The sequence below is a fragment of the Lathyrus oleraceus genome, chromosome 5 (genome assembly GCF_024323335.1).
Source record: "Lathyrus oleraceus cultivar Zhongwan6 chromosome 5, CAAS_Psat_ZW6_1.0, whole genome shotgun sequence".
Classification (NCBI taxonomy): domain Eukaryota; kingdom Viridiplantae; phylum Streptophyta; class Magnoliopsida; order Fabales; family Fabaceae; genus Lathyrus; species Lathyrus oleraceus.
Window position 1 is genome coordinate 12,055,278 of NC_066583.1, and position 17,183 is coordinate 12,072,460.

Below are 17,183 nucleotides of genomic sequence, written 5' to 3' on the forward strand. Positions count from 1 at the left end.
CTCTTTCATCATTTTATTGTTCAAGTTAGATCCATTATCAGTAATGATCTTATCTGGCACACCATAACGATATATGAGTTGATTCTTGATAAACTTCACAACCACCTGCCTGGTCACATTTGCATATGATGTCGCTTCAACCCACTTGGTGAAGTAATCAATTGCTACGAGAATAAAACGGTGACCGTTGGACGCCTTTGGCTCTATCATGCCAATCATGTCAATTCCCCACATGGAGAAAGGCCATGGTGATGAAATAATATTCAGAAGTGTTGGGGGAATGTGGATCTTATCCGCATAAATTTGACACTTGTGGCATTTCTTCACATACTTGCAGCAGTCAGACTCCATTGTCAGCCAATAGTAGCCTGCTCTTAACATCTTCCTTGCCATGGCATGTCCATTGGAATGAGTACCAAATGAACCCTCATGGACTTCAGTCATCAACAGGTCTGCTTCGTGTCTATCCACGCATCTGAGCAGAACCATGTCAAAATTCCTCTTATAAAGCACATCGCCATTAAGGTAAAAACTGCCAGATAATCTCCTCACAGTCTTCCTGTCTTTAACAGATGCCCCAGGTGGGTAAATCTGACTCTGGAGAAAGCACTTTATATCATAATACCATGGCTTATCATCTTTCACTTCCTCAACTACAAATACATGAGTTGGTCTATCCAAGCGCATCACAATGATATTGGGAACTTCATTCCAGAATTTCACCTCAATCATAGAAGCAAGCGTAGCAAGAGCATCTGTCATCCGATTCTCATCTCGAGGAATATGATGGAAGTCAACCTCAGTAAATAAAGTTGAAATCCTCCTCGCATAATCTCTATATGGGATGAGGCCAGTCTGATTCGTCTCCCATTCACCCTTAATCTGATTAACAACAAGGGCCGAATCACCATAAACATCAAGATGCTTGATCCTAAGGTCAATACATTTTTCTAAACCCATAATACAGGCCTCATACTCCGCCATATTATTCATGCATTTGAAAGTTAGCATTGTTGTAAAAGGAAAATGTGTGCCCCGAGGAGTAATAATCACTGCCCCAATACCATTTCCATATTGATTTACAGCGCCATCGAACACCATACCCCATCTGGAACCAGGCTCTGGCCCTTCATTGAGCATAGGATCATCGCAATCTTTCATCTTCAAATACAGAATCTCCTCATCAGGGAAGTCGTACTGAACTGACTGATAATCCTCAATTGGTTGATGTGCCAAGTGGTCAGCCAAGATACTACCTTTATTAGCCTTCTGAGCTCGATACTCAATGTCATACTCAGATAACAACATCTGCCAACGGGCAATCCTCCCAGTTAAAGCAGGCTTCTCAAAGATATACTTGATTGGATCTATTTTGGATATCAACCAAGTCGTATGATTCAACATATACTTACGTAAGCGCTTAGCAGCCCATGCCAAAGCACAACATGTTTTCTCAAGCATCGAGTATCAAGACTCATAATCAGTGAACTTCTTACTCAGATAGTATATAACATACTCTTTCTTCCCTGATTCATCTTGCTGACCCAAGACGCACCCCATAGAATCATCAAGCACAGTCAAGTACATGATCAACGGTCTCCCTTCAACAGGCGGAGACAAAATCAGAGGCTTAGACAAATATTCTTTGATACTATCAAAGGCCTTTTGGCAATCCTCGGTCCAATCATGACGCTAATCTTTCCGGAGGAGCTTGAATATAGGCGCACATGTGGGATATAAGTCTGGAAATATAATTCAAGCGGCCAAGAAAACCTCGGACTTGCTTTTCAGTTTTGGGTGCAGGCATTTCTTGTATTGCTTTGACCTTGGCAGGATCAACTTCAATACCTCTTTCACTAACAATAAAGCCCAATAACTTGCCGGAACGGACTCCAAATGTACACTTATTCGGATTCAGGCGGAGTTTGTACTTCCTCAAACGCTGAAAAAGCTTCAACAAGTGCTCTACATGTTCAACTTCCGTTTTCGACTTTGCAATCATATCATCAACATATACTTCGATCTCCTTGTGCATCATATCATGAAACAAGGTAGTCATAGCACGTTGATACGTGGCTCCGACGTTCTTCAAACCGAAGGGCATCACTCGATAACAGAATGTTCCCCCAGGTGTGATGAATGTTGTCTTCTCCATATCCTCGGGTGCCATTTTAATCTGGTTGTATCCGGAAAATCCGTCCATAAATGAGAAGACATTGAATTTAGCTGTATTATCTACCAACATATCAATGTGTGGTAGAGGAGAATCATCCTTCGGACTAGCTTTATTCAAGTCTCTATAGTCCACACACATTCGGACTTTTCCATCTTTCTTAGGCACGGGCACAATATTGATTACCACGCGTGTGGACAATTGATTCAAGTATATGGTGAATCGCGCACGCTCAACCACTTGATCTGCCACCTCAATTAATGAGGCATATCAAGTTTAATTTATTTGTTTTATAAACTATTTTATATTCTTTTAGCATCTCTTGTAATAAATAAAAAAGTCAAAATACTATTATATATTTCAAAAAATATCTTTAATTTACTAACGTGCTATATGAAAACTAACACTATTTCAATCAGTGTTTTAAAATCCCGTCTGATTTGGTCGATTGAATCGGTTAGACTGTCAGTCGTAAGATAAAACGGTTCGATAAGGTCATAGGACCGTAATTGCAATTGATCGGGTGAAAACCAATGTGACTCGGATAATTCAACGACATACCAATGAACCGATGAGTTTCTCGATCCGACAGATTAAATTTTTTATGTTTATTTTTTGTTTCAATTATAATTCATTTACAATTTTGATCCTCTTATCTTAATTTCTTTTTAAAAGTTTTGATCTTCTTATTTTCATTTTTTAAAATTTTGGTGCTTTTTTTAAATTCATTTTTATTAATATTTATAATCATATTAATTATTTATAATAACTAAATAATCTTACAAAAATAAAATTCCATCAAATTTTAAAAATAAAACACGTAACCTTTCAAAATTATTAGGATTATGGTTTCACCAACTACGCCATAAATCCTATATTGTTTAAAAAGTTAAAGAATTAGTTATACCATATAATAATACTATAAATCAACAAAGATTTGAAAAAAAATCATGTATAAAATTATATCTTACATTATTTTCAATATGAATTTTATCATTTTAAAATAAAAACTATATTATCAAAAAATATAAAATTAAATTTTCACTATGCGTCTCATTATATTTTTAGTAAAAGTCTCATTATTTTTACCAATTTTCTATTTGTAAATTTTTAATTTTATAGTTTATCATTTATTTTAGATTATTTATAGTGTATAATATTTGTTTATTTTCTCTCTCTCTATATATATATATGATATTATTATATTATGTAGTTATTTTCTCTATTTTTGTTAATTTATGAGCATTATCAATGTGTTATGTTTTGAAATTAGAATTTTATTTATTTTCTCTGTTATTTATGAGCACTATTCAACTTATTTGTATAAATATTCTCATCGAATTTTCTTGGGTTAATTTTATATTTATAAGATTTGTATGAATAAACTAAAGTAAAAGTCATGCGAATCGATCAATGATAATTTGGTCTGACTAGTAATCCGTATATTGTCCAACTCAATTTTAAAATATTAATTTCAAAAACCACTTCATCTATTGTGATCTTCTCCTCCACCACACTATCTCATCACCTTTATGAGTCACATGTCCCTGCCCATTTGTATGAGCCACATATTGTAGAGAAATAGTTTAGAATTTGAAAATGAATTTTAATCTAAGATAGAAGTTTTCAGAAATAAAGATGTACACTGCTCAGAACAGAGACATGAGGCAAGATAGAGGGTCACATGTAGGATGAATTCAACTTTATTATTCCAAGTATATTAGGAAAATTAAAGAGGAAGTTTATTTTCTCATTACATTCTCCTTTTAGTCATGATCTTGCAACGAGTGATGAAAAATATTTATAAACTCCCTTCTCTAAGGACTTCTTAAATATTTGTTTATAAAAGATTTTAAGAAATTTTTTCTTGTTATAGTTTTTTTTATAAATAAGAGAATTACATTAAAAGTTAGTACAAGAGTTACTCACCCCTAATACAAATGAAGCCGGTAAAAAGAAATATTCCTCCAAAAGCTAATTGTCTTACCACCCAAACACTTAATTCAAAAACTGTTGGTGCAAAGGTAGAATGAATGATGAACGGAAATATTCTATTAAGAGAATGACGACTACAAAACATGATAAAAGTTACAATGATTGCCACCCTATTTATAAGCTAAAACTAGGGTTACTAGAATAGGATAAAATACTAAAATACCCTCTAACAAACTTAGGGGCTAAGAAAATAGTACAACTAATAAATATGAATTACTTCTAATACCATCCCTTAATTCATATTCCATCAAAACTTGTAACACCAATTTCGTCCCTTAATCTGAGAAATTGATCAGTCTTGATAGTTTTCGTCAGAACATCTGCCAACTGTTTCTGAGTGCTGCAATGTACAACTTCTAACACTCCCCTCTGAACTTGATGTCTCAGAAAATGATACTTGGTCTCAATGTGCTTGCTTCTCCCATGCAACACTGGGTTTCTGGCAAGATTGATTGCAGACTTGTTGTCAATCATCAGCTTCAGAGGTTTGTTTACTTTAATCTTCAGATCCTGCAATAGATTCAGAATCCACACAGCTTGGCATGCAGTAACAGCACCTGCAATGTATTCAGCTTCACAAGTTGACAACGCCACAACAGGTTGCTTCTTGGAACACCAAGAAATGGGACCTCCCAGAAATTTGAATAAGTACCCAGACGCACTTCTTCTGTCAACTCTGTCTCCACACCAATCAGAATCTGAATAACTCAGAAGTTCTGACTCATCCTTTCTTCCAGAAGGAAATAATACTCCATACTTCAGAGTTCTCTTGATATACCTCAGAATCCTGACAGCAGCTTGGTAATGGGACCACTTAGGTTTACTCATGAACCTACTAACCATCCCAACTGAATAGAAAATATCAGGTCTGGTATTGCACAAATACCTCAGAGAACCAACCAACTGTTTGAAGGTTGTAGCGTCCACATCCTTTCCATCAGAGTCAGAATCCAGTTTCTGATTTGTATCAGAAGGTGTGACAACAATCTTACAATTCTTCAGATTAAATCTCTTCAGAAGTTCTAATTCATACTTGAGCTGATGCAAAATAATACCTTTCTCAGAGTATTTGAACTCCATCCCTAGAAAGTATGTCATTTTGCCTAGATCAGTCATTTCGAATTCATTCATCAGAACTTTCTTGAACTTGGCTATCTCCTGTTTAGAACTTCCAGTCAGCAGTATATCATCAACATATAAACATACCAGAGTCATATTTCCTTCAGAAGTATGCTGAACATAGACACCGTACTCCATCTCACATTTCTGAAAACCTTGCTTCTTGAAAAATGAATCAATCTTCTGATTCCAAGCTCTGGGCGCTTGTTTCAATCCATATAGAGCTTTGTATAATCTGTACACCATCCCTTCCTGATTCTTTTTCACAAATCCAGGAGGTTGTGACACGTAAACTTCTTCTTCTAATGGACCATTCAGAAATGCAGATTTTACATCTAAATGCATCAGAGGCCAATTCCTGTTAGCAGCTATTGCAATCACCATTCTGATTGTTTCATGTCTTGCTACAGGTGCAAACACTTCAGAGTAATCCAGCCCAGGTGTCTGTAGAAATCCTCTGGCTACCAACCTTGCTTTATGTTTGCCAATTGAACCATCTGGCTTTAACTTCTGCTTGAAAACCCATCTGACGCTGATGGCTTTCTTGTCTTTTGGAAGTTCTGTCAGCTTCCAAGTCTTGTTTCTCTCTATAGCATCAAGTTCTTCTTTCATGGCCTTCAGCCAAAGCTTTTGCTTAAGAGCCTCTTCTGTACTTATGGGTTCAGAGTCTACTAACATGGCACACTGAATAACTTCTCCTTCAGAGTCTACTTCAGTGTCTTGCAGCATGTCAAATTCTGCATATCTTCTGGGGATGTTTTTGATTCTTTGTAGTCTCTGAACTTGTTCAGAGTCTTGAGCTTCAGAGTTTCTAGCTTCAGATGGTTGACTTCCTCCAGATCTTTGACCATCTTCAGGGGCTGGCATATTTCCAGAGTCTGAATTGCCACCAGAATCTGGATTACCATCAGAGTCTGGGTCATCAGAGTCACCTTCATCTTCTGAGTGTTCTCCAGAGTCAGAATCACTATCAAAATCAGAATCAACGTCAGAGTTTACTCCAATTTCAGAAATTCTTAACTCTGACCTTTCTTCAGAAGTTCTAACATCAGAATCAGATTGAGACTTATCCCAATTCCAAAATTCTGATTCCTTCATAATCACATCTCTGCTGAATTCAATTTTGTTGGTTTCTGGACAATAGAGCTTGTATGCACCTGTACTGTGGTACCCTATCAGAATCATCACTTTGATTCTATCATCCAGCTTCTGTCTTCTGGCTTCTGGAACATGTTTATAGCAAATAGAACCAAACACCTTCAGATGACTAACACTTTGCTTATCTTCAGTCCACTTCTGTATTGGAACTATTTCCTTCAACTTCTTCGTAGGACATCGGTTGAGTACATACGTTGCAGTGGCAACAGCTTCTCCCCAGAGCTTCTGAGGAAGTTTCTTCTCCTTTAGCATGCTTCTCACCATATCAAGCAAAATGCGGTTTCTTCTTTCAGCAAGACCATTGTGTTGAGGGGTATAAGGAGCAGTAACCTCATGCTCAATTCCATTCTCCTCACAGAACTTCTGGAACTCTTTGGAGTTATACTCACCTCCACCGTCAGTTCTAAGAATCTTCAACTTCTGACCACTCTGATTCTCAGCCTTCATTCTGAACTTCTTGAATTCATCAAACACCTCGTGTTTAAACTTAATAAGGGATACCCATGTCATTCTTGTGAATTCATTAACAAATAACACAAAGTATTTATTCCCTCCAGTCGATGCTACTGGAAATGGACCATACACATCAGAATGTACAACTCCCAAGGCATGTTTTGCTCTTGGAGCAGTTTCTGACGCAAATGGCAATCGTGGTTGTTTTCCTTCCATGCAAACTTTGCATGACTTTTCAGGCTTCTTAATTGCAGGAATTCCATGTACCAACTTCTTTGAATTCAGATGTTTTAAGCTTCTGAAATTCAAATGACCAAATCTTCTGTGCCACAACTCACTCTCCTTCTCAGCACTTGTTGCACTAAGACATTCTGAGTCTGCAGTTCTGACATTCACCTTGAATGTTCTATTCCTTCCCTGTTCTGACTCCATAATCAACTTCTGATTGCAGTCATACAACTTCAGAAGATTGTCCTTCATGGTAACTGAAAAACCTTTCTCAATTAATTGTCCCACACTCATCAGATTGCTTCTGATGCCAGGTACATACCACACGTTCTGAATCAATGCTGTTTTCCCATTGTTCAGAATCACTCTGACATTTCCCATACCTTCTGCATTAAGATATTTGTCATCAGCACATCTGATCTTTGTCCTCTTTTCAGAGTCAAAGTCAACCAGCCATTTCTTGTTTCCAGTAAGATGATTTGAACAGCCAGTGTCCATATACCACCAGTCTATCAGATCCATATCATCAGATTCAGAGGCCATCAATAGCACAGATTCGTCATCAGAACTTCTGGCTATATTTGCTTCTTCTGATTTTCTCTCCTTGTTTGACCAACAGTCTCTAGCAAAGTGACCAAACTTCTTACAACAATAACATTGGATCTTCTTCTTGTCATACTTCTCTTTTCCCTTCTGAGCATTCTTTTGTCTATCAGAGGTTGAGCTTTCTGACTTCTGACCACCATCAGATCTTCTCCTGGCTTCTGACTGCTTCTGATACCTCCTATCAGAAGTTGCTTTCAGAGCCTGCTGCTCTACTTCCCTTTCAAAAGTTCTCCCAGTCAAACGCAACTCTTGCGCTTCTAGACTGCTCTGCAGCTCTTCAATTCTCATGGTGCTCAGATCTTTGGAATGTTCTATTGCTACCACAATGTAATCAAATTGAGAGGTAAGGGATCTCAATACCTTCTCCATGATTGTTTCTTCAGAAAGAGTTTCTCCACACGCTTTCATCTCATTAGTGATCAGAATCACTCTGGAGATGTATTCAGAAACTTTCTCATTATTCTTCATGTTGAGATTCTCATATTGCTTTCTCAAGGACTGAAGCTTCACCTTCTTCACTGATGCGTCACCACCATAACATCTAGCCAGTGTGTCCCACGCAGCCTTGGCTGTCGTTGAATATGCAATCTTCTCAAACACATTTACATCAACACATTGATGAATGAAGAACAATGCTTTCTGATCCTTCTTCCTTACTTCCTTCTGCGTGTTTTTCTGTTCATCCGTTGCATCTGCTGCTACCGGAACATAACAATCAGTGACAAGATCTAGAACATCTTGAGCACCGAACAGTACACACATTTGGATCATCCAACGATTCCAGTTTTTACCATCAAATACTGGAAGTTTGGTGTTCATGTTGCCGTTTCTGTTCATCTTTCTACCTTGCACAGTACACTCAGATTTCTCACAGTGTTTCCCAACCCACAGAATTAAAATTCTGATCAGATTTTGTTCAAGATTCAACACGAATCTAAGAATCAAAATCAAACACACAAGACCTCACGTTCACTCGTGTTTCCCGTGTTTCCCAATGAATCCGAACCGGAGCTCTGATACCAATTGTTGGTGCAAAGGTAGAATGAATGATGAACAGAAATATTCTATTAAGAGAATGACGACTACAAAACATGATAAAAGTTACAATGATTGCCACCCTATTTATAAGCTAAAACTAGGGTTACTAGAATAGGATAAAATACTAAAATACTCTCTAACAAACTTAGGGGCTAAGAAAATAGTACAACTAATAAATATGAATTACTTCTAATAAAAACTACCTGACCTTTAAAACTTACCCAAAACCAATCTCTAGAAAGAGACTTAACTAAATAAACAATGTCCTTCATCCCTTTCTAACCTTTTTAAATCCGTAAAAACTTTATAAAAAGCTTTTTTTTAAATCTTTTTATTCAAAATTATAATATACTACAAAAATTATTTTAAAAAAAGACAAAATAATCGGGGGGTCATAATTGTAGACCTTTCATAAATAGCTTTAATTGAAAATATTGCAGCTTCACACCACCAAACAAAGAAATCTTCAGAAGTTAGAATCAGACCAGGATGCAATAAAATATTTTCCAACTCTTCCTAGTTGCTCCTAAGGCTGCCTGAACCCGAGCCGAGTCCTCCGACGAATGCCTAGAATAAAATATTGCAGTCCATTTGTGACGTCATATTGAATGTTATACAATGCTTTACTCATCAGCGTACTTGTTAGGGAAAGATAGTAAACCTAGATTTCGAGGACTAGGAGCCTCTACAGAATAAGAGAGAGAGGGACAAATTGGTATGAAAACTTGCTTATTTTATTCATTCCTTAAACATTCTATTTATAAGCAATGCATAACAAACTGATAGTGACAGAATGCATTCAAAAGGAAGAATCTAGAGAATAATCTTTGCAAGATTTGGTGAATCCAATGATAAGCTGCCAGCTCATTTTCTCATAACTGAATTTGTTGCATCTTGAGTGACATAATCTTCTAGATATCTTGGTTTAATGATCTTTCTTTTGGGCTTATCATTGTGGGCTTCTTCGGTCATCCCTTCTTTGGTCCACATGCTATCATTCCCCAGCTCATCAGGAAGCACCTTGTCCTCAAGGTGGTAAGTTCCCTTAAGAGTCTCCCAATCCTCCCAAGATGTATCATCAGCATGAAGACCCTGCCATTGCACTAACACCTCAAGACGCAGTTCCGTTGTCTGAGTCCAACGAGTGTTGAGTATCACCATGGGAATGATGATAGGCTGATTCTCTACTGTGTCAGGGGGTAGAGTTGCCACAGGAACTGATGTAGCAGCAACTTGATGAAATGGTTTGAGCATCGAACAATGGAAAACCGGATGAATTTTGGACTCAGACGGTAGCTGTAGTTTGTACGCGACGGCGCTAATTCTCTCCAGAATTTGAAATTGACCATAAAAGCGTTTGTGTAACTTGGAATAGGTTGTGTTAGTTACCGAAGTTTGCCGATGTGGACGAAGTTTAACCAATACCCAATCCCTTACGTCATACTGCACATCACGTCCGTGTGTATCAGCAATTTGTTTCATAACCCGCTGTGCCTTGGCCAATTTGTGTCGTAATTCAGTCAGCATAGACTCGCGAGAGGCTAGCAATTCGTCCACAACTTCAATTGATGAAGTTCCTGCCAAATATTGTGCCACACTGGATGGAGGTTTCCCAAATGTAATCTCAAATAGAGATTTGCCAGTACCAGAATGCTGAGATGTATTGTAAGACCATTCTGCCCACATCAAGTACTTTCCCCACGTTGTCGGTTTGGTATGGACAAAAGTGCGCAAGTATTGTTCGATGACTCTGTTCAAAACCTCAGTTTGCCCATCTGTTTGTGGATGGTATGATGAACTCATCCGTAGCTTGGTACCACTTAATTTAAAAAGCTCGCGCCAAAAGCGGCTCACAAAAAGAGGATCACGATCGGAAACCAAGCTTCACGGCATGCCATGAATTTTCCCCACAATTTCAAGAAACAACAGTGCTACTTTGTAAGCCGTGTAATGGGGTTGCAACATGCCCAAATGCACACCCTTGGAAAATCGGACAACTACTACGAGAATTGTCGTGTGACCTTGATACGCAGGTAATCCAACAATGAAATCTAAGGACAAATCCTCCCAAGGAGCATGTGGGAGAGGTAAAGGACACAATAAACCAGCTGCCTTCTTTGTTTCATATTTGGAATGTTGACAATCCAAACAAGTAAGAACATAGCGTTGCACATCCTCCCTGATTCCTGTCCAGATAAATATGGGGCTGATGCGTGCCAATGTTTTGGTAGCGCCCATATGACCTCCTGTGGGGGTTTTGTGGAACTCCTCAAGTAAAAGTTGGATGAAATGATTGGTTCGAGGTAACCATATTCGCTCCTTGTAATAAATAAGATCATGAGCCACCTTAAAATCTGGACTGCTAGTGGGGTTGGCGTGAATTTGTTGCAGTTTGCTGTTGAACTCGGGTTGTTGTAAAAGTTCCTTCTTCGGGGATTTTAAAAAAGAGAAATTGAGCACAGACAAGAAGAGGAATTCGGCAGAAGTCACCTCTGGTATGCGAGAAAGAGCATCAGCCACAATGTTAGTTTTGCCAGAACGGTATTGAATCGTGTAATCATACCCAATCAAACGCGACAGGTACATTTGTTGCTCTGGGGTTTGAATAATCTGAGACATGAGTTCTTTCAAACTTCGATGATCAGTGAGAATGAAAAATGAATGACCCAATAGGTATTGACGCCATTTCTTAACAGCGGAGGTAATGGCAAAGAGTTCACGCACATATGTTGAAGCTCGCATCATTTTAGGACAGAAAGGTTTGCTAAAGAAGGCAATTTGGTGGTTCTGTTGGGACAACACAACCCCCATACCAATTCCAGAAGCATCCGTTTCAACAGTAAATGGCAAAGTAAAATTAGGAAGAACCAATACTGGTGCATGACTAACAACATGTTTGAGACCATCGAATGCCAATTGCGTTTCAGGTGACCATCCAAATTGATCCTTTTTGAGCAATTGAGTCAAAGGAGCAGCAATGGTTGCATAACCTTTGATGAAACGACGATAAAAACCTGTTAATCCCAGAAAACCGCGGAGAGCTTTGATAGTAGTAGGTTTGGGCCATAGTTGAATTGCTGCAACCTTTTCCTGGACTGGTTCGACCCCCTGTTGTGACACAATATGCCCCAAATATTCAATCTGACGTTGAGCAAATAAGCACTTGGATTGCTTGAGAAAAAATTATCCAGCTTCTAGGACCTGAAAAGTTTGCTCTACATGCATCAAATGATCCTCAAAATTGGTACTGTAGATTAATATGTCGTCAAAGAACACAATTATAAATCGGCGCAGAAACGGTTTAAAAATGGTGTTCATAGTAGCTTGAAAATAGGAAGGAGCGTTACAGAGGCCAAATGGCATCACTTTAAACTCATAGTGTCCTTGGTGTGCCCAAAATGCAGTTTTTTTGATGTCATCTTCTTGCATTCGAATCTGATGATATCCCTGTAGCAAATCAAGCTTAGTAAACCACGCAGCACCCCCCAATTCATCCAACAGCTCATCTACTGTTGGAATTGGAAATCGATCCTTGATAGTAATGGCATTTAGTGCGCGATAATCCACGTAAAACCTCCAAGAGCCGTCTTTCTTCTTAACAAGGAGAACAGGTAAGGAGAAGGGACTAGTGCTGGGCCTTATCACACCATTGTGCAACATTAAATCAATTTGTTTCTCGATCTCTTGTTTTTGCAAATAAGGGTATCTATAGGGACGGACATTGACAGGTTTGGTTTGTGGAAAAAGGTGGATAGAGTGATTTGTGTCACGGGTAGGTGGAAGAGTGGAGGGCGTCTGGAACAGGGAAGTATACTTGCGAAGAAGTATTTGGATTTTAGGGTTAGTAATTTGGAGTGAAGGGGGCTCGGGATTCATAACCTGGATATGGAAAAATGCGCTAGCGCCATCAGTGTGAAGGAGACAGCGTATTTGTTGTGAAGATATGTGATGAAGACCACCATCTCTTTCTCCTTTCAATTCAATCATCTTACCCTTTTGCAGAAACTTCATGGTAAGGTCATTGTAATCCGTCAAAATAGGTCCCAATGATTTCATCCACTGTACTCCTAGCACAATATCCGCACCGCTAATAGGGAGCACGTGTAAATCAATGATGAAAGTGTGTGATTGGATATGTATCCGGACTTGGGGGCAAATCTGATGACATTCTATCTCATTACCATTACCAACCATAACCCTAAGGGATGAAGTGGGTTGGGCCTTAAGCCCAAGTGACTTGACTAACCTCTCTTGGATAAAGTTATGGGTACTACCACCATCGATTAGTATCACCACATTCTGGGTGGAGACCCGGCCCACCATGCGAAGTATTTCCGGGGCAAGGTTACCCGAAAGGGCATGGAAGCTGATTTGTGCTTGGTCTGGATTCGGGTCAGGATCGTGGGTAAGGGAAATTTCAGATGCGCTGTTTTCGGACTCAAGGTGTTCATCTTCCTCCATTATTAACACAAAGAACTTTGATGCACACTTATGGCCCGGACTGAACTTCTCATCGCAGTTAAAACACAATCCCTTCTCACGCCGTAGTGACATCTCAGACGGAGTGAGGCGTTTGAAACGAGGTTGAGAAGTTTTGGTGGTGCTAATGGGGGGTGGTTTGAAATATTGGTGGGTTGTAGGAGGAGTAGGAAGAATACCTTTGGATCGTGAGAATCGACGGCTTTCGTTGATTTTCTCTTCCTGCAAACGAGCCAGAGCAGCCGCCTGAATCAGAGATATCGGTTGCAATGCCTGAACTTCCCGACGAACTTCCGGTACGAGTCCGGAAACGAAACAACTCAAGAGAAAACAAGGATCTAACCCCACAATACGATTGGCTAGGGTTTCGAATTCCGTCAAGTAATCATGCACCGACCCTTTTTGCGTGAGTTTGAACAACGCCCCCTTTGGATCATCATACTCAGATGGTGCAAAACGAGCTTCCAGTGCATGTAGAAATGATGTCCACGATGGGATCAGAGCATTTTTAGACATCCACTAAAACCATCCCAAGGCTGGGCCTTCCATGTAGAAGGATGCGATCGTCAAACGTTCGGATTCTGGGGTAGCATGATACTCAAAAAATTGGTTGATTTTGAACATCCAACCTACTGCATCGGTGTCGTTGAAGCGTGGTACATCGAGTTTCATACGGTGAGGTTTGTTGGAGTTGTGGGATGAAGAGCCTGATGTAGCTGAATGCGACGGCGGTTCGAGGGCAGAAAGTTTGACGAGGATGTCATCAATTTTGGAGGCCATGAGTGTTTGGGAATTGGTGAGAGTGGTTTGCTTTGATGTTAATCGTGCGATGGCATCGTCGATAACTTTCGAACGAGTGCCGTCAGCCATGGAAGGAGGACAATGAAAACACCAAAATTGTTGGGGAAAGATAGTAAACCTAGATTTCGAGGACTAGGAGCCTCCACAGAATAAGAGAGAGAGGGGGACAGATTGGTACGAAAACTTGCTTATTTTATTCATTCCTTAAACATTCTATTTATAAGCAATACATAACAAACTGATAGTGACATAATGCATTCAAAAGGAAGAATCTAGAGAATAATCTTTGCAAGATTTGGTGAATCCAATGATAAGCTGCCAACTCATTTTCTCATAACTGAATTTGTTGCATCTTGAGTGACATAATCTTCTAGATATCTTGGTTTAATGATCTTTCTTTTGGGCTTATCATTGTGGGCTTCTTCGGTCATCCCTTCTTTGGTCCACATGTTATCAGTACTTCTAGCTTCAACTTGCAAATAGTAGACCAGAATATCCAATTCTCTTCTTATTCTCTTCTCCATTTCAAAAAAGGCACATTGAAGCTGAATTATCTCTTGCAATACTATCTTTGGAGCTTTGAAGAATGAAAAGAAAAAGAGAGGTAAAGAACTAAAGAGGATAACCTATTGTCATGTTTGACCAATACATGATCCCACAATTTTTCTGGTTGTATTTGTATTAGGTTGTTTTTAAGTAATTTTATATTCTATTAATAATTGAAATAAAGTATTTTTAGGTCTATGATAAAATTAAAATGATGGTAAATGTAATTATGAGTCAAATTAAAAGACTAAAAAAATTTATTGATATTTTTATATTCTTTAAAAAAACCATAAAAATTTAATAAAATTAAAATACTAGAATTTAATTTAAGATTTTTTATAATTAAATAAAATTGGAATACTATGAGAATAACATTTCTATTTTCATTATTTTAAGTAATTTTAAATCACAAAATTTTAAATTACTTATATGATGACATGACAAAATGATATGTTCTTATTAGATGACAGTGTAATTTATACTATCAGAACATCATCATTAAATCATTTTTCATTAGAGAAAAGGGGTGTTGTTTACCCTATCAACCAATGATAACCATACATTCTGCCAAATCAAATTAAAATTTTTAAATAACTCATAAAACATGATAAAATAATATCCGCAAAACCCTTTCCATTATTTGTGAATTTAAAATTGACCGTGAGTGTAAGTTTAAGGTTCATAAGATGACTTGACCATAATTTAAGGTTCATCCTACTTTTCCATGTGTTGGTTGGAAATATAAGATGACTTGACCATAATTTAATACTTTTTCATAGAAAAAGATTTTGGGAAATACTATCAATTTTAAATGGAATCCTCCAAACTCCATTTATATGATTCAACAAATGAAGAAAAACAAATTCATCCACACTTGTTGGTTTCAGAAAATGAATACCAAGTATCTCAAGTTTTGTTATGTGTTAATAACTTGGCTGTTACCCTTAGCAATAGCAAACTCATATCACCTTAAACAGATTCCAGCTATATATGTTTTTGGTGATTCTCTTGTTGACAGTGGTAACAACAATTATCTTCCAATAAAATCAAATGCAAAATTTCTTCCTTATGGTATAGATTTTGGTGCTAAACCTACCGGTCGATATAGTAATGGAAAAACTTTGGTTGATTACTTAGGTCAGAAAACACAACTCACATTCACTATTTTTGCCTATTATATTTTTCACTTTTCTTCCTTTCTTAAATTCATACAAATGCGTGTTCCGTGTTCCACACAACACTAACAGAATACTAACTTCAATTATTTATTTTTCTCGATGTTACTGACATTTCACAATTTATGCAGCTATACACCTAGGGCTACCATTGGTTCCACCCTATTTGGGACTTTTAAAGACTCAAAAAAACAAGATCACTACAGGCATAAATTTTGCATCGGCTGGTTCTGGTATTCTTCCCGAAACCAACAATGTAAGTTTCATACCTACTGCATCTTTAATTTCATTAGCTTAGCTATTCTTTGAGATAATGAATATTTTTTTCTCTATTGCAGAATACTTTGACTCTAGACAAACAGATAAAGTTATTGAGAAAGGTTATAAAGAATAATTTGCCAAATATTTTTGATGAAAAAGAAAAATTAGAGAAACATCTATCTGAATCCTTGTTTGTTGTCTCTACTGGTGTGAATGATCACTTCCATAATGGATTCTTTGGTGGCTCTAGTAAATTTGCCTCCTATCTGCTAAAACAATTTTCGATACGCTTGCAGAAAATTTACAGCCTAGGAGGTAGAAGATTTTTTATTAATAATATTGCTCCGGCAGGGTGCTTTCCGTCAATTGTTGCAAGATCAAGACCAAGAGGAGAATGTAATGAGAAAATGAACAAGGCAATATCCTCTTACAATAAGCTTTTGCCTAACGCCCTTGGAAAATTACAGGCTAAACTTGGTGGTTTCACCTTTATTCATTCGAATCTCTATGGATCCCTTATGGATTTAAAAGAAAATGGATACAAATATGGTAAGAAAAAATTCAAGTGGTTGCTAAAAAAAATGAGTTATAATAATTAAATTGAATTATAAGTGGTTTTGTTTGCAGGGATATTAGAAACATGGAAACCTTGCTGTCCAAGTAATGTTTATGGTGATATCAGATGCCATGCTTATAATGTTACGTGTCCAAACAGAAACACTTATGTGTTCTTTGATGACCATCCGTCTCAAATTTCGAATCAGATATACGCAACGCATTGCTTCAAAGAAAAGACAATATGCAAATCATCTCCCTCTGAATTTCTATAAGGGACATTGTATTTGTATTAGATTTTCAAGTTCAAGAATAATCTCAATACATATATGGAACCATCTTATGTTTTCACTTTGTATGTTATCTTAGCAAATTTTTTGTTTTACAGTTTTTCTTCCTTAACCTTCCATGTTGGGCACTATGCCTTTACGGTTTATCAAAGTTTGAAGTTATATATTGTCCCTTTTAGATCTTACCATTAGTATTTACTTGTTTTTCATTTTTTGTGATTTAAGGTTTTATTGTTGGTGTATAACTAAAAATTTCATTAGGTTTTGTCTTTTGGATCAAATTAATTTGTATTTTGACATTTGGAA

The 17,183-nt window shown here is 37.6% G+C and overlaps 1 protein-coding gene across 1 annotated transcript; it reads left to right on the plus strand.

Moving 5' to 3' along the window:
* Positions 1-15,486: 15,486 nt before the first annotated feature.
* Positions 15,487-16,862, plus strand: LOC127078448 (GDSL esterase/lipase At2g03980). The gene is made up of 4 exons (XM_051018902.1): positions 15,487-15,733; positions 15,903-16,027; positions 16,110-16,581; positions 16,660-16,862. The coding sequence occupies exons 1-4, from the start codon at positions 15,487-15,489 to the stop codon at positions 16,860-16,862; spliced, it is 1,047 nt and encodes a 348-aa protein (XP_050874859.1).
* The last annotated feature ends 321 nt before the right edge of the window (positions 16,863-17,183 follow it).

Bases quoted from the DNA above. Each gene is read 5' to 3' on its own strand.
- LOC127078448 (XM_051018902.1), top strand. From the start codon at position 15,487: ATGAATACCAAGTATCTCAAGTTTTGTTATGTGTTAATAACTTGGCTG. The intron at 15,734-15,902 runs GTCAGAAAACAC...CAATTTATGCAG, and splicing joins AACTTTGGTTGATTACTTAG to CTATACACCTAGGGCTACCA. The intron at 16,582-16,659 runs GTAAGAAAAAAT...TTTTGTTTGCAG, and splicing joins AGAAAATGGATACAAATATG to GGATATTAGAAACATGGAAA.